This window comes from Saimiri boliviensis, chromosome 12 (genome assembly GCF_048565385.1).
Source record: "Saimiri boliviensis isolate mSaiBol1 chromosome 12, mSaiBol1.pri, whole genome shotgun sequence".
NCBI classification, from domain to species: domain Eukaryota; kingdom Metazoa; phylum Chordata; class Mammalia; order Primates; family Cebidae; genus Saimiri; species Saimiri boliviensis.
Genome location: NC_133460.1, coordinates 86037926 through 86056776, shown reverse-complemented (window position 1 = coordinate 86056776; position 18851 = coordinate 86037926). Strand labels below are relative to the sequence as shown.

Below are 18851 nucleotides of genomic sequence, written 5' to 3'. Positions count from 1 at the left end.
TGCAACCTCTGCTCCCGGGTTCAAGCAATTCTCCTGCCCAGTCTCCCAAGTAGCTGGGATTACAGGTACCCGCCATCAAGCCTGGCTAATTTTTTGGATTTTTAGTAGAGACAGGGTTTCTCCATGCTGTTCAGGGTGGTCTCAAACTCCCGACCTCAGGTGATCCACCTGCCTTGGCCTCCCAAAGGGCTGGGATTACAGGTGTGAGCTACTGAGCCCACTCCCTTCCCCCCACCACCATTTTTTTTTTTTTTAAAGAGATGGTGTCTTGGCCAGGTGTGGTGGCTCACACCTGTAATCCCAGCACTTTGGGAAGCCAAGGCGGGCAGATTACCTGAGGTTGGGAGTTTGAGACCACCCTGAACAGCATGGAGAAACACCATCTCTACTAAAAATAAAAAAAAATTAGCCGGGAGTGGTGGAGGGTACCTGTAATCCCAGCTATTTGGGAGGCTAAGGCAGGAGAATTGCTTGAACCTGGGAGGTGGAGGTTGTGGTAAGCCAGGACTGTGCCATTGCACTCCAGCCTGGGCAACAAGAGCAAACTCCATCTCAAAAACCAAACACACACACACACACACACACACACACACACACACACACACACACATACACACACACAGAGAGAGAGAGAGAGAGAGAGAGAGAGAGAGAAAGAGAGAGAAAGTAAAGATTTCCTATATGCTCGGCACCTAGCTTCTCCATATGTTAATGTCTTACATAATCACAGAACATTTATCAAAACTAAGAAATTAACATGGTACTATATAAAGTACAGAACTTTTTCACGTTTCAACAGTTTTTCCACTAACATTCCTTTTCTGTTCAGCATCTAATCTAGGATCCCACATTGCATTTGTTTGTCATGTCTCTCAAGACTCCTCTTATTTTCAACAATTTCTCAGTCTTTCCTTATCTTTCATGACTGACACGGCTGAACAGCACTGATCACTTAATCTACAGACTGTGCCTCAATTTGGGTTTGTCTGATGTTTTCTCATGATCGGATTGAGGTTATTTTGGGGAAAGATACTTTAGAGGTGATGTACCCTTCTCACTGCATCAAATCAGAAGGTATGTTGCTATTTCTGGTGATGTTAGCCTTGATTATATAGCTAAGGACATGTCTAACAAGATTCTCCACTGTAATTCTGTTTCTACTTGAATCTCTGCTTGCTGCTTTTAGCATCCATTGGTGAATTATGCCCATGGTAATTTTCACTGTGTATTCTAATAGTGAATTTATTATTTTTGTCTTTCCTTCCACATTTATTAACTGGCATTATTCTGTAAGGAAAAGCTGTGATTTCACACCTCATCTGTTTGTTTAGTTACTCATTTGTTTATTTATATCAGCATGAACAGATATTTAAAGAATGTGATTTTGGTTAAGCATAATTCTTTGGAAAGAAAATAGATAAAAATAAAAATTAAGGAAAAATATGGAAAATAGTAGAGATATATGACTCCCTACCCATATTATAAAATCGGTTTTTTGTCTGTTTGTTTTTTTTGGAAGGAGTCTCACTGTGTTGCCCAGGCTAGAGTGCAGTGGTGCAATCTCAGTTCACTATAATCTCCACCTCCTAGGTTCAAGTGATTTACCTGCCTCAGCCTCCGGAGTAGCTGGGATTACAGACATGTGCCACTTTGCCAGGCTAATTTTTGTAGTTTTAGTAGAGAAGGGGTTTCACCATGTTGGCCAGGCTGGTCTCAAACTCCTGACCTTAAGTGATCTGCCTACCTTGGCATCCCAAAGTGCTGAGATTACAGGCATGAGTCACTGTGCCCATCCATTTTACTTTTAGACAAGCTAAACCTTAAAAATCCAGCCTGGTCATTAGAGAAATGCAAATCAAAACTATACTGAGATACCATCTCACGCCAGTTAGAATGGCGATCATTAAAAAATCTGGAGACAACAGATGCTGGAGAGGATGTGGAGAAACAGGAACACTTTTGCACTGTTGGTGGGAGTGTAAATTAGTTCGGCCATTGTGGAAGACAGTGTGGCAATTCCTCAAGGACCTAGAAATAAAAATTCCACTTGACCCAGCAATCCCATTACTGGGTATATATCCAAAGGATTATAAATCGTTCTATTATAAGGACACATGCACATGAATGTTCACTGCAGCACTGTTTACAATAGCAAAGACCTGGAACCAACCCAAATGCCCATTGGTGATAGACTGGACAGGGAAAATGTGGCACATATACTCCATGGAATACTATGCAGTCATCAAAAAACGATGAGTTCGTGTCCTTTGTAGGGACATGGATAAACCTGGAAACCATCATTCTCAGCAAACTGACACAAGAACAGAAAAGCAAACACTGCATGTTCTCACTCATAGGCAGGTGTTGAACAATGAGAACATATGGACACAGGGAGGGGAGCATCACACACTGGGGTCTATTGGAGGGAACTAGGGGAGGGACAGCAGGGGGTGGGGAGTTGGGAGGGATAACATGGGAAGAAATGCCAGATACAGGTGATGGGGAGGAAGGCAGCAAACCACATTGCCACGTATGTACCTATGCAACAATCTTGCATGTTCTTCACATGTACCCCCAAACCTAAAATGCAATTATATACATATAAAATAAAAATTTTTTAAAAAAATCCAGCCTGGTCAACATGGTGAAACCTTGTCTCTACCAAATATCCAAAAATTAGCTGGGCATGGTGGCAGGTGCCTGTAATCTCAGCTACTCAGGAGGCTGAGGCAGGAAAATCGCTTGAACCTAGGAGGGGGAGGTTGCAGTGAGTTGAGATTTTGCCATGCACACCAGCCCAGGCAACAAGAGTGAAACTTCGTCTCAAAACAAAATTCTTTTTTTACCAACCTCTTTTGTTCTTATAATTTAAGTAAAAATTATTTCAAAATATATATATATATAAAATAAATTAGAGCACTAGAAATTTGTGTATAGATTCAAACTATTGGTGCATGTAAATTCTGTGCTGCAGATTTGTTATTTCTTTTGCATTGTCTAAGTCCATAAACATTTACCATTCATACACACATACAACATATTTTTTTCTTTTTGCTCACCTGCAACTGTCTTGATCAAGTTATAACAACACAAATATTTTTAAAATAAAATTCATGGCCAGGTGTGGTGGCTCATGCCCGTAATCCCAGCACTTGGGGAGGCCAAGACAGGTGGGTCACAAGGTCAGGAGATTGAGACCATCCTGACCAACATGGTGAAACCCCGTCTCTACTGAAAATACAAAAATTAGTCGGGCATGGTGGTGCATGCCTGTAATCCCAGCTACTTGAGAGGCTGAGGCAGGAGAATCACTTGAACCAGGGACTTAGACGTTTAGATGAGCCAAGATGGCACTACTGCACTCCAGCCTGGCCACAGAGCAAAAACTCCACCTCAAAAAAATAAAATAAAATTCACTATGTTTTAAAGATAAATTTATGAAGTAATTAGTATCTGCTGAATAAAATACAACTTAAAGAGTTCTGCTCCCAGTAATGGCAGAAATTTTTATATCAGATCAACCCTCCTACAGATAGGGAAAACATGTTAAAGCTATGTTAAGGCACTGGAGATTGACTGAAAATCGGCAGAAAATGGGGAAGGAGAGGCCTGATCTTGAAAGAAGAGAACCACACTGGGTGAGATGTGTGTTTATGCGCTTTTCCCCTGAAGGCACTCATAAGTCCACTTGGTGCAGGGTGACTAGAATTCAATCTGAAAGCCACAGTCTACTGGCTTGAGATATCAAGTGATAGAGTTCAAAATTACCATACTGGCTAGCAATAGAGAACAGAAATTCCAGAAATGAAAGAGAACCATAGGGGAAGGAGAAAGACTAAAAAATTATATATAAATTCCCCTCAAATCTATGGCTAACCCCCAAACTACATAAATGAAGGGGAGATTCCAAGGATTTCAATGGAGAGCAACAGCTGGACGGTTGAAAGCCTGAGTAGATGAATTCAAGTTGCTGCTCATGAAGGGAGAAAGAGTTTAGAATTTGACTTCTATCAAGTTAGAAAGACTTAATAAGAATCTTAGTCTTTCCACTGAAAATTCAAAAAAGACCATGAGTTTAGATTCAAGAGTATGTGTTAGGAGTAAGAGCAAAACCAAAACACATCTGACCTTAGCAAATATAAAACCAAGCCTCCACAATATGACTGGTTATAGAGTTCAGCCAGGAATTTAATCAGAGGAAGAAAAAAAAGAATTCAAAGTTTCTGCAATGTACCATTTATAATATCCATTATATAATCAAAAATTGCCAAACATGAGAAAAAAGAGATATACGGGATCCATTGTCTAGAGCAAAATGAATCAAAAACCAACTCTGAGAAGATCTATTTGTAGAACTTAGCATATACTATAGCTCTAAGAAGCTATAATAGATATGCTCAAACTTGAACATAGCAATAAAAGATATGATCACAATGAATAAACACATGAAAAATTCTACCAGAAAATAAAAAACCTAAAATAAACTAAATAGAAATTCTAGAACTGAAAAGTGCATTATCTGAAATGAAAAATTCAGGCTGGGCATGGTGGCTCATGCCTGTAATCCCAGCACTTTGGGAGGCCAAGGGAAGGAGGATAGCTTGAGCCCAGGGGTTCAGGACCAGCCTGGGCAATGTAGTGAGACCCTGTCTCTACAACACAGAAAAAATTGGCTGGGCACATCACCTGAGGTGAGGAGTTTGACCAGCCTGGTCAACATGGTGAAATCCATCTCTAATAAAAATACAAAAATTAGCTGGGTGTTGTTACACATGCCTGTAATCCCAGGTACTCGGGAGGCTGAGGCACAAGAATTACTTGAACCTGGGAGGTGGAGGTTGCAGTGATCCAAGATCGTGCCCACTGCATTCCAGCCTGGGAGACAGAGCAAGACTGTGTCTAAAAAAAAAAAAAAAAAAAAAAAAAAATATATATATATATATATATATATATATATATGTAGACTGAACTTCATCCAAATATTAGAATCTTTTCATCAGAACACACCATGAAAGAAAGAAAAAATACAACAAAAAAGAAAACCAAAAAAATAAAATAAAAACACAAAATTAAAAAAAAAAAAACACACCATGAATAGGCAAGCCATAGAATTGATAAAACAATCAGAGTACATATATCTGACAAATGAATGGTATCCAGAATTCAATATAGTTGAGTCTACAACTCAATAATAAAAAGGCAAACAATGAATAGCTACAAACTTAAAACAGATACTTCACAAAATATCTGAATAACCAATAAGCACATGAAAAAGTACTTAACATATGCTTACCAAAAACCTTCATAGAATAACATTCACAGTAACTTTACCTATAAAGATGGAAATGGCTCAGATATCCACCAAAAGGAGACAGAAAACAAACTGCAATATAGTTATTCAACTACTGATATACACAGTAACATAGATGAATCTCACAAACATTATGCAAAGTGAATGTCAGACCCCAAAAATGTAGCATTCCATTATACAAAATCCTAGAAAAGGCAAACTAATCTATAGTGACAGTAAGTTGATCAATATTGGATTCATTGGTGGTGTGGAAAATAAGTAGAAAGGAGAACAAGGGATCTTCCTAGGTAATAAAAATATTCTCTAGTTTAATCAAGGTGGTGGTTACATAGGTGGTGAGATTCATCAAAAATTCATTGACTTACACAATTAAGATATGTATAATTTATTGTATGAAAACTTCCAATAAAAGTGTCTTAAGGGTAAATTTTTTACAGAGGTGTGTCCAGTCAATCAATAAAAGTATGCTGGCTGGGCATGGTGGCTTATACCTGTAATCCTAGCACTTTGGGAGGCTAAAGCGGGTAGATCACAAGGTCAGGAGTTTGAGACCAGCGTGGCCAATATGGTGAAACCCCATCTCTACTAAAAATACCAAAAAAATTAAAAAATAAAAAAAAATTAGCCAGGCATGGTTACTTGGGGTATGAGGCACGAGAACTGCTTGAACCCAGGAGGCAGAGGTTGCAGTTAGCTGACATCACGCCACTGCACTCCAGCCTGAGTGACAGAGACTCCATCTTAAAAAAAAAAAAAAAACAAAAAAACAAAAAAACGCAGCCAGGCTCATGCCTGCAATCCCAGCACTCTGGGAGGCGGAGGCGGTCGGATCACGAGGTCAAGAGATTGAGACCATCCTGGCCAACATGGTGAAACCCTGTCTCTACTAAAAATACAAAAAATAGCCAGGCATGGTGGCATGTGCCTGTGGTCCCAGCTGCTCGGGAGGCTGAGGCGGAAGAATGGCTTGAATCCAGGAGTCGGAGGGTGCAGTGAGCCGAGATTACGCTATTGCACTCCAGCCTGGCGATAAGAGCAAGACTCCGTCTCAAAAAAAAAAAACAAACTTGATTTTTTTTGAAAACCTTAAGTTATAAAAAGAAAGTGTTTTCCTTCAAAATTACCTTCTTTTCCTTTCATGAATGAATATATGATAACATACTTAGGGAACTATCAGATAGATTCAGAAAAATCTATGCCAGGCCTCAGGGAGTTTCCAGAGTGGGGCTATATATAGGACTTTATTTTCTATACATTCCATCTGTAAAATAGGTATATGACTTTGCTTATCTCCCAAGGAAGTAACACTGATCAGTAAACTGAAACTTGTCATAGTTTCTTTACCACTCTGCAATTAAAAGCCTAAAACATTCAGTATTTTCCATTCAGTATTTTCCTATTATAAGACTCTCCCCAGTTTGAAATCCAGCTAGTGAATATAATAGCCACAGGCAAGATAGATTCTGTCCCCATGCGACACTTGAAAAGGTAGCTTCGTTGCTGAACCAGAGGTAGAGAGTTTTGCGTTGGAGTACTTTAATACGTTTTTGTATCGTATATAAAGCACATAAGCATAAACTAGTAAGATGCCTTGCTGAAAACTACCTTCTTTGTGAAAGCAGGCTGTAATTCTGAACAAGTTTTCAATTTTCACACCGCTGCTAGGGTAAAACATTTTAAAGAGTTTAATTTTTTACAATGGATTCAATGACATAGGATTATCTAACAAAGTAATGGCTAATCAATAGAAGGTTTAGTTGTCAGGTGAAACATATAACACACTAAAAGGGATTGATTGCCAGACTTCCCCTTATTTACTAGAAGGTATATATTTAAAATGACACAAACTTGTTACTGGGCTGCATTCTTTTAACCTTTCAAAAAGCTGCTTAAGAAATCTGTTCAGCATCCCTATAGCATAACAATATATAGGATAATGAAAATGGCTAGTGACTGGGGGTGGGAAGATAGGGAGACAGGGACTTCCAGATATATGGTAACATCAAATCATGTCCCACACAAGTATATGGTATAGAAAAAGCATTCCAAAAAGCGACATCCAAGGAAGCTCGAAGTAGGTTTTTAAAATGCCACACAGATGCTACTGAATCTTGTTCAATATATGCAAAGCTGTATCTGATCTCATTCCATGTTGTTTTTAGGGGAGATTTTTTTTTTTTTTTTTAGGACTCATGCAGCTGAGCACAACAGGCTTCCTCCTGTGCTCCCATCCCTTTTTTTTTTCCTTTTTTCTTTTTTTCAGTGAAGAATGTGCCCCCCTTTTTAATGGTATATCCAGAGTAAGCACTGAAAACAAAATGAATTGGGCCCATATGTACTCTGACCAGCATATAATCTGTTTCCTTTATAATTTATTCCCAGTATCACAACTCTCTATATGAAAATACACTCTTTATGGTCATTGCAACCCAGAAGTTCAATAATATTTTTTCCAATAAGTCAGTGATTACACAATTTATCAAGGAATGATTACATTATAATACAAATAAAACAAAACACCAACCCCCTATACAGTCTTCCTTCCTCAAAGTAATTTTAGGAAAGCTGGTTATTAAATTGCTTCTTTTTGACGAAGGGTTTTTGTAGCTAGGCACAAATTGCCAAACCGTGTTTTAAAAAAAAGTTATTAGACTCTAAAGGATTCAACAGAAGTGCGAAGTTATATAAACAAATCACTTCATCAGATTTGGAAAGATCACTTTTGTCTTACTTAAGAGACCTACATTAATTACCTTTAAGATCTTTTACACGGCTATTTAAAATAAGTAAAATTTATTTATTTATTTCAAATGAGGTGCTTCTTCCAAAGTATTAAATAATGTTTACAAATGCAAAAGCATTTTTATAAATAGGTAATTAAAACAGATGACTAAAATTAAGTCAAGCTGCAAAACATTACCCAGAATGCATTGCGATTCTTTTTTTTTTTAAATAAACATTTCAGGCAATTTTTTTTTTTCACCCAAAGCCCAAAGCACTTTAGGGGGGGCAAAAAGAGGTAGTAAGTTTGATAGAGTAAAAAGAAAAAAAACCCCACAACAACCAATTACACATGTATAACGAAATAATGCCAAACCCTAAACCAAAGTATTTACAAGATAGTCCCTTAAGCATAGTTTGTCATATTGCAATTACACCTTGCCTACTGCCAAGCCAAAGTGCTTACTATTGCCACTAGAGGGAGAAGTGTCTTAACACAAAGCAACGGCATACAGGGAACCGGTTTTCTTGAGCAATTATCAGAACAAAGCTCCCTTGGCTGTGTGTACCTTCTAATTACTCAATACAATTAAAATGACTAACCTAAAACAAATAGAGATGGGAAAACAAAAAACAAAAACCCTGTCTGTCGGATATCAGGGACTTCATTAAATCTTTTTCCCTCATCAATCAACTCAGAAAGAAGGGAATGCCATCATATATGAACATAACAGAGCTATTAAAGGAAGCAAATTTGGTGTGTGGTTTTTGTTTTTGTCTTTTAAATGAAGAAAAGGAGTGGCTCTCTTGAAAAAAGAAATGTCTTGGTATTTACCCATCTGGATGCTGCTTGAAAACAAATTGTCCTCCAAAGAACAGAAATACAGTATGTTTTCTCTCAGTTCACTGGCTTATGAATGACTTGTTGTTGTTGTTGTTTTTGTTAATACATACTCTAATGTCATTTTCTGTGTCAGTGATGTGCTTTTTCCTCCTACTCATCCAACTGTATAAAGGAGCTATGCCCATCAGACTTCCATGCTTATATTGGCTTATTTAAGTTCTTCACTGCTGTTTTTTGTGGATCTATTCCAAGGCAATGTTTAGAACAATGTAGGAATTTTTTTCAGGGTAGGGGAGTGTGGTAGAAAAGGAAAACAGCTACATATTCCTTCTAAAAGACTTATGGAGTCCCTTTTATAAGGCCCAGTCATTAACAGAAGATGACAACAGAGTCATTTTTCTTTCAGCTGACAATTGTGACATTTTTCCAGCAGTGTGCAAGGTGTTGAAAACCTGGCAGCTGTTACCTCCTGGGATGAAGATACTTTTTTATCCTCCCTTGACAGTTTAACTCAGTGGGTCAGCACCTTTAAAGACTGCAAAGTATCCTTGAAGAGGATGGAAGCTTGAATTACTGCTCCCTCCCTGATCAATGTAAACCCTCACTGCAGGTGAAGTCTCCATCTATAGAGGTGCATGGGGGAGGAAAATGTAATGCCCTGAGCCAGATGGTTTTTATCTTGTTTTTAAAGAATAAAGGAACAAGCTAACAAGGGAGACAGCTACTTTGTTAGCTTCTTGGCCTCTCTCATGGCTTTGCATCCCCAGGGTTCCAGCTACACAAGAGAAAGAATACAGGAAAACGTAAACACTTAAAGAAATATAACTAGAGGGCTGGCATCATGCTGCTTTCAAAGAGTTGAGAAAGCTCTACTCAATGCTTTATTTATCACTGCCCACGTTCTCAGGATGGTAAGTGGACACATACACAAAGGGAATGGGGGATGGGAGAGGGATTAGACAACGGTCACAATTTACTCAATTACAGAGAAAGGCAGTGCTGACAGATCCTATTAGCGCCAATGAGAAGCAAAGAGTTGCACGTTGTAAATGCCACATCTTCAGAAAGTAGTAAGTACTTTCATATATCCTCCCAGGCCTTTGCCCTTGATTGCAGATAGAAATAAAGGGTAGGAAAACAGTGGCTACCCTGTCCTTGACTTCACATTTTTAGGAATAAAAGTAAAACAAAAATTGAAGCCATTTTGTACATCCTTTAAATAAAAGCTTATACTTTTGTCAAGAAATGAGATTATTCTGAAACTAAGAAAATTAACTTTCTTATACTGCGCTACTTCCTTTCCCTACCCCACACTCTTCCACCTTCAGATGTTGGAAATGAAATGAAGAAGCAGGCAAGGGACACAGGGAACAGTGTCTTAATTTTCTCCTTCATTATTTCTTGTTCTAGTAATATCTTTGTCAGGTTTTGGAATTACTGTTAAGGTGGATTTATAAGTCAAGAAGTGTTCTTTCCTTCTCTATTCTGTGAAAGGGTAAAAAAATTCTTATCATTTCTTTCTTAAATATTTGTTGAATTCACCAGTAAACCACATATGCCTTCTGATAATTAAGTTTCTTTAACAGTCATAGGGCTATTCAAATTTTGCTTCACCCTGTGTTATTTTGGTAAGTTGTATTTTTCAAGGAATTTGTTCAACTTGCCAAATCTGAACTTGCCAAATTTGCAAACATAAAGTTGTCTGTTCCTCCAATATTTAGATAGCTCTCCAAATAAACATGTAGTAATGTCCTATCAACAATGGCAAAACGTTATTTTTGAATAATATATGTAAACTATGTTAGTTAAAAACAATACTAAATTGCTAGAATATAATTGAACTTTTTAATAATCAATAGTGAAAGAATTTCTGAAATACCATTAGAAATATCTGCAAAAGAATCTCAAGTTAATGAGATGCAAATCCTACTTTTATTAACACTAGGTATAAGGTGGCCTTGACCTTTTTGTCTATAGAAATTGACTACAAGAAGAAAACAAAAACAAAAAGCAAAAATAGCAAACAGCAAATGGCACTCTATTATGTCAAATGCAACAGAGAAAAGGAGTTTAAACAGCTTATATACTATGTCCTACCTTAAAAAAATCAGCAATGGGGTAATCAAGTTCAGGGCAGTCCTGGACAGCTGCCCTGTGACCCGCTTCTATTGACCCCTGCTATTCATCACCCTTCCCTAAGATAGAGAGGGCAAGCTCTCAGGGAGTGACCACCACAATAGACAGACACAAGCCAACAGTAATCTGGTTCGAGCAAAAAACCAGATGGCACTGCAATAAATTTACAAATCTGCATTCATGGGGCTGTTAAAACACCCAGAAGCTAAAAGACTCTGAGGGCCCCAGGAGGATCTCCTACTTCCCTGTTTCTAAAGGCCATTTCTCTTTCCAAGAACATTGAGTTCATGCTCTTCACAAAGAGAATGGAGATAAAACACTTTACAAAGAAGGGAGGAGAAAAAGCCTCATGACCTAATTAATCTCCAGAGCTTGGATCTCAACACTGAATGTCAGATATTAGAAAAATCATTTCAGAACACCATGGGGGGGGGGGAGAATGTTGTTAAATTAAAGTGGGAGGGGGAAGGGGGGAAGAGAACTGCTAAAACAGCAATGAAAAAAACAACATTAAATCTCTTTCGAATACTGCATACAACAGATCTTGCAAGTAGAAAATGATTCAATAATGTATGCATTTATTTTTAAAATGAATCAGATTAGTCCCATGTGTGACCTGCTGGTCCATCTGTATGTGCTGGACTTAATAGGCACGATTCTCTCTCTTGCTTCAGTTTGAAGTATGAGAGAGATAAATTTAGTTTAATTTTCAACAGATCAGCCTATCCATTTTCCAAATGGACCATCTGGATCAGCCTATTAAAATTAATTTATAACTTTGCAGAGTGAAAATTCGTTTGTTAGCTTAAATAAAGTTGCCAAAACTTTTTGTCGTGTCATTGTTTTCTGACAGTTGTTTTTGTATAGTGGGCAAAGTGTTTTTACTTCAATTTCTTATTCAATATTGTCCTATTGATTTAGATGAACAGATCAGGTGTTGATTCTCCAAACGGTTAAAATTGTTAACTGTCTCAACATCAATTACTGATTTTTTTTTTTTTAAAGAAAAGCTTCCTGGATGATTCAATTCTGTTTACTAAACAATTGTTTTTATAAAAAAGGAATAGTGCTCAACCAAAAAACATTTAACATATAGTAAATTAAAAAATGAATGTGTCACAGTTTCAAGTACTTACCCTCTAAATTAATACTATATATAAACTGAAGTCAGAAGGCATAAGTAGAAATGTTTTGGAAAAACCGAGATTTGAGTATCAAATCACTAATTACCTAGACAAGTCATCTAACCTTTCTAAGCCTCCATTTTCTTCATCTATAAATTGGAAATCACATCATGTCTAAAAACTTCACAGGGTTATTGTGAGGGTTAAAGCAAATAAGCATCATGTTCATGGTGGGTGCTCAACAAATACTCGATCTCCTATTTCCTAGAACAATGCCATAAATGCAAGTAAATTAGAATTATTTTTACTGCTGCTCAGGCTCATTGTATCCAATTTATATTAAAAATGAATAAGGGCCAGGCATGGTGGCCCATGCCTGTAATCCCAGCACTTTGGGAGGCCAAGATGGGCCGATCGCCTGAGTTCAGGAGTTCGAGACCAGCCTGCCCAACATGGTGAAACCCTGTCTCTACTGAAAATAGAAAAATTAGCAGGGCATGGTGGCCCATGCCTGTAATCCCAGCACTTTGGGAGGCCAAGATGGGCCGATCGCCTGAGTTCAGGAGTTCGAGACCAGCCTGCCCAACATGGTGAAACCCTGTCTCTACTGAAAATAGAAAAATTAGCAGGGCATGGTGGCATGCACCTGTAATCCCAGCTACTTAGGAGGCTGAGGCAGGAAAATCACTTGAACCCGGGAGGTGGAGTGAGCCGTGATCGTGCCACTGCATTCCAGCCTGGGCAACAGAGTGAGTCTGTCTCTAAACTAAACTAAACTAAACCAAACTAAACTTAAAAAATTAAATTAAAAAACGAATAGGTAGCACAACTTATTCTCTGGCAACATTGTAAGAACTTGTGTTTTTTGTTTATGCCAAAGACGTTTTAATATTTACAAGACCACAATAGTATTGAACTTCCACATGTAAAATGTGTTACCTTCTAGAGGTGGGGCACAGCAGTGAGCAAACTTTTTTTTTTTTTTTTTTTGGGACAGAGTCTTGTTCTGTTGCCCAGGCTGGAGTGCAGTGGCTCGATCTCAGCTTACTGCAAACTCCGCCTCTTGGGTTCAAGCGATTCTCCTGTCTAAGCCTCCCCAGTAGCTGGGATTACAGGCACCTGCCATCATACCTGGCTAATTTTTGTATTTTTTTTAGTAGAGATTGGGTTTCACCATGCTGGTCAGGTTGGTCTCGAACTCCTGAACTCAGTTGATCCGCCCACCTCAGCCTCCCAAAGTGCTGGGATTACAGGCGTGAGCCACTGTGCCTGGCTGCAAAATGTTTTTCTTAAGTTATTATTAATAATGGCCTTTCCTTCTAGAAAAAGCAAACAAAATATTGCTCAGACTAAAAGGGCTAACTTTATCATAGGCAGATCTGTTTTGATACTTGAAAAAAAAAGTCTGAAGAATCGTAACAGGAAAATAGGAGTTAAAGGCAACTATTCTACCATCTACACTTAAGAAGCATTTAAAACTACTTTTCCCGGCCGGGCGCAGTGGCTCATGCCTGTAATCCCAGCACTTTGGGAGGCCGAGGCAGGTGGATCACGAGGTCAAGAGATTGAGACCATCCTGGTCAACATGGTGAAACTCCATTTCTGCTAAAAATACAAAAAATTAGCTGGGCATGGTGGTGCATGCCTGTAATCCCAGCTACTCAGGAGGCTGAGGCAGGAGAATTGCCTGAACCCAGGAGGCGGAGGTTGCAGTGAGCCGAGATCGCGCCACTGCACTCCAGCCTGGGTAACAAGAGTGAAACACCTCCTCAAAAAAAAAAAAAGTTACTTTTCCCAAATAACTCTTTTCTTTGAATCTGTATTCACTACACGTAACCAGCTGACTGTCCTGTACATGTATACCTAGAATGTTTTTTAAACAACCAGGAAAACAATGTCACCTGATTGAAACTGATGGCTATGGCCAGGCCAACTTCAGTGTACTCTTAATATAAGCTCCAGTGCTTAAAGAATGGCAAATCCAGGGTTTCCTATCTTTTGTTTTGTTGTTGGTAGCTTTTTATTTTAAGTAAGACTGAATTTCATACCTGTCTAAGTGAATTCTTCTCTGGTATTATCTTCCTAGGGGGTTCGCCATTATTACAGTCTTCTCTCTCTGAGGAATTCTGTGAAAGAAAGTAAGCTTTAATTCAGTTCTCATTATCTTCAATCTTATTCTGTGGGAGTAAACTGAATTACATTTCTAATTCTGTAAGCTAGAACATACATATATTTATACAATTATTCACTTGAATATTTGTATACATACAGATATTCACGTATGTAAAGGAAAACATATGTCCCTGTATATAAATAATGTAAAGATTTAGATGGGAAGTATTTTATGTATCTTTAAGCACTGTACAGGAGATCATATTCATTAGATCTCTAGCTTGCACTTTGACACAGGTTGACACTGGAAACAAGAATGTTCCAGCCCACACTTAGCTGGTGACAACTAAAATCATGATTATTATCTTCTCTATTAAATAATTAGTTTTCAATTGTAGTAAACGTATGGTTGGAGGCCGGGCGCGGTGGCTCAAGCCTGTAATCCCAGCACTTTGGGAGGCCGAGGCAGGTGGATCACGAGGTCGAGAGATCGAGACCATCCTGGTCAACATGGTAAAACCCCGTCTCTACTAAAAGTGCAAAAAATTAGCTGGGCATGGTGGCACGTGCCTGTAATCCCAGCTACTCAGGAGGCTGAGGCAGGAGAATTGCCTGAGCCCAGGAGGCGGAGGTTGCGGTGAGCCGAGATCGCGCCATTGCACTCCAGCCTGGGTAACAAGGGCAAAACTCCGTCTCAAAAAACAAACAAACAAACAAAAAAAAAAACAAAAAAAAAAACGTATGGTTGGCACAGGTCTCCAAGTCTGGGTCCTAAAAATAGTTATTTATCTTCCCCTCTTCTCAGATTTTATTTTATTTTCTTCAATAAACGTAGCATAGGACTTAATAAAACATTTAATCAGTGATTTAGGATTAGAGTCCATTCCTTGGCACTATCACCTCAAACAGCAGCTAGAGGACCCTAAAATGTCAGTGGAGTTTTTATATACTTGGGAGGGGAAAAAACAACAAGCCAATTGAAATGAATTCATGAGTACCAAAAATCTGCTAGTCAACATATGTAAATCACTATCTATAAGGCAAAATACAGAAAATCCAAATTATGTAATATTTGAGTTCCATTTTCAGCAACAACATTAGTAACATTAATATTTAAAACCTTGCAGTTGTGCTGGGTACAGTAGCTCACACTTGTAACCCTGGCACTTTGGGAGGCCAAGGTGGGCAGATCACCTGAGGTCAGGAGTTCGAGACCAGCCTGGACAACGTGGTAAAACCCCATCTCTACTAAAAATACAAAATTAGTTGGGTGTAGTGGTGGGTGCATATAATCCCAGCTATTTGGGAGGCTGAAGCAGAAGAATCACTTGAATCCGGGAGGTGGAGGTTGCAGTGAGCCGAGATCATGCCACTGCACTCCAGTCTGGGTGACAGATAAAGGCTCCATCTCGAAACAATAACAATAACAAACTTGCTGTTAATATGTTCATTATATTACATATAGTTATAACATTCTAACTGGACAGTTACTTTATTTGTAGGTTCAGAAATTATTTCTAACATAAGAGTTTATCTGAAAATTTTCATACAAGCATGAAATTATTATTATACAATCATTAATGTGTTCTAAACTTCCACGTAAGTTTTACATTTTTGGTTTGCATTAGATATTGTATTTTGAAAGATATTGAAAGATTAAAAAATGTACTGTGTCATTCTGAGGCCCTTTCACCTCTGTGGCTAACACCTGTATGCCACCTTTAGCAAGCCTAATAGGCCAATACCCTAATGTGTTTCTTCTGAGCAGCAATATCTTATGAGGTTTAACTTGGTATTTTACGTTTGTGGTGATCCCTTAAAAGTTCCTAAAATTAAAGAAGAAAAAGCATGCTATCTTACAAAGAAAGGGACAGAGAGACTCAAGAACTTCAGAGTTATAACTTCTCCTATTTGGGAAAAAAAAATGGAGATTATCTACCAAAAAATGGAGGAAGGCTATAGCTGAATTAATGACTACAAAGCTTGATAAACGAGGCAACTGGCAATACATGCTATGTAAGAGAATCAAACAAAGAAAGGGACAGGTCAAAAATCTAACCCATAACATCAAGTTGTATATTTAACTTTGTTTTTTTTTTAATGTAAAGATCAATGTTTTAAACACCAAAATTAAATGTCTTATATAATAAAAGCTTAAGCCAGTATCCAATTATAAACTTACAATTTCCAAGTAATTCTTTTTCAGGTCATGAAATTCCACCCTCCTTTATTTTACTTTACATTATTTTATTTTTTGAGATGGAGTCTCCCTCTGTCACCCAGGCTCACTGTGACCTCCACCTCTGGGGTTCAAGTGATTCTCCTGCCTCAGCCTCCCCGAGTAGCTGGGACTACAGGCGCATGCCTGTAAACCACGACCAGCTAATTTTTTTTTTTTCCCCCGCAGAGATAAGGTTTCACCACGTTGGCCAGGCTGGTCTCAAACTCTTAATGTCAGGTGATCCGCCTACCTCGGCCTCCCAAAGTGCTGGGATTATAGGGGTGAGCCACCGCAATGCCCAGTCTCACCTTCCTTTAAATAAAAACTGTATTAGATAATATAAACCTGTTTAATTCGGTGTAAGATCCTGTATTTCAAAATTAATTATGTTTTTTGAAATGTTATCATGTAACTTGAGAGCCTAATTACTTTTTGCTAGAAGTTTGTTGTACCAAAGATACTATAACTGACATTTTCATTCTACAGGTACTCAGGTTGATACACAATTGCTGGCAAACTCCTCCATACTGAATTATAAAGTGAAAAATAGTGAGTCCAACCTAACAGCATGAGTAATGACTAGCCCATATCCACAAGTTTCTTCTTCCTGACCCTCTATTTTATCAGATTTAGATGGATAACCACTGGTGGATATTATGAAACTGTCTGAAGAATGAAAACACAAAGGGAGCTTAAAGGTTGTTACTGATGGAACACAAAGCTCCTTAGGAATTCCCGTCCCCTTTCTATCCCATTAGGGCAAAGAATATTTAAGTGGTATTGTTAAAAATAACTCTTAAGCAAAAAAGAGGGGAACCCATAAACATTGGTATAGCTTCTTTTTATACAGGTTAACCCAACACTTTTACTCTGGGTCATCCATCATGAGAAATCAAATCAAACAAAAAATCCAACTTCGTTGTTACAAAAAATAGAAGTAGGGACATTAAACAGTCATGATATCAGGAACAAGGATTAGGTATTCTCCTAATACTGAAGAGTAAAAGCAGAATGCCAGTGAATAAGATGACTAGGTCTACATGCAGTCTTGAGGGTAAAGGGTAATGATGAAATAGCCATGTGTACCTAAGCTGTCACCTCAATAGTTCTCAAAGCCTGTCCAACATCACCCAGCAGAGCTCAGCAACACTGTTATTTCTTGCATTTTTATCTATAGAGGATTCCCAATAAGCTATGTGCATAATTTTCCTAGGTCATCAAGCTAAATTCTATTTAAGGATAAGTGATTAACATAAGCAAGAGTCATCAATGGATGCTAAAATTAGCAAGTGAGCCCAGTGCTGTGGCATGTGCCTATAATCCCAGCTACTCAGGAGGTGGAAGCAGAGTGAGTACTTGAGCCCAGGAGTTTGAGAGCAGCCTGGGCATCACAAGCAAGATACCAGCTCAAAAACATAAGTAAAATTTAAGACTGGAATAAGTGAATGAAAGTTTGACAAATAGCAGGATAGTCCAATAATCTAAAAATATTTTTTCTATAAGATACTTAATAGTTACAAATGAAAAAAGAATAACCTCAAAGTGGAGAAAACCGGCAGACACCACCTTAACATTATGTGCCTTTTGATATGATGTACTGAAAACAGCACATCACTTGTGGGTATCCTTGTCAAAACCACAAAACTTAAATCTACTTATAAGAAAACATCAGGTTAACCCCAAAATGAGGGTCATTCCATAAAGTTACTAGTCTGTACCTAAGAAATTTCAAGGCTATGAAATAGACTAAGAAATTGTTTCAGATTAAAGGAAACTAAAAAGGTACAACCCACACACTTCGGGTAATTGGAAAATTTTTACTAAGATCTGTAGATGAACTAATAACACTATACAATATTAATTCCTGATTGTATCCCTACTGTTAAAATTTACATACAGAAAAATTCACCCTTTTTGGTATATAGTTCTGTAAATTTTGACAAACACATACGATTGTATAACTACCACCACCGTTAAAAAATGAAAACTTCCATCACTCCCAAAATACCTTGAAATTCTCCTTAATATAGTCAACACTCTCCCCACGGAAAATCACTGATTTTTTCGCTAAATAATGTTTGCGATTTTCAGAATGTCATATAAATGGAATTATATCATGTGTAACCTTTGAATCTGGCTTTTATCACTTAGCATAAAATATCTGGGATCCATTTATGCTGTTGCAAATACCAGTATTTGTTTTCCTCTTATTGCCAAGTAGTATTATCTACTACCTGGATGTGCCATAGTTTTGTTTATCCATTCTATTTCCTGATTTTGATCATTTGTACTGTGATTATTGTTATTAAAATGTCTCTGTTTTTTGGAAACAGGCACTGAAACATTTAGGGGGAATGGAACATTATGTCTGTAACTTTCAAA

The 18851-nt window shown here is 38.0% G+C and overlaps 1 protein-coding gene across 6 annotated transcripts in view; it reads right to left on the bottom strand.

Annotated features, from left to right (window-relative positions):
- The window catches only part of BTRC (beta-transducin repeat containing E3 ubiquitin protein ligase), a 198185-nt gene that overhangs the window by 80471 nt on the left and 98863 nt on the right, over positions 1-18851 (bottom strand). For 4 of the 6 annotated variants that reach the window (XM_074382768.1, XM_074382770.1, XM_039465153.2 and 1 more), the window contains one exon: positions 14185-14262. The exons of the other annotated variants lie outside the window; for them this stretch is intronic. In XM_074382768.1, coding sequence (XP_074238869.1) covers positions 14185-14262 — 78 coding nt within the window. The remainder of the gene's footprint in view (positions 1-14184; positions 14263-18851) is intronic. 6 annotated transcript variants of the gene reach the window in all.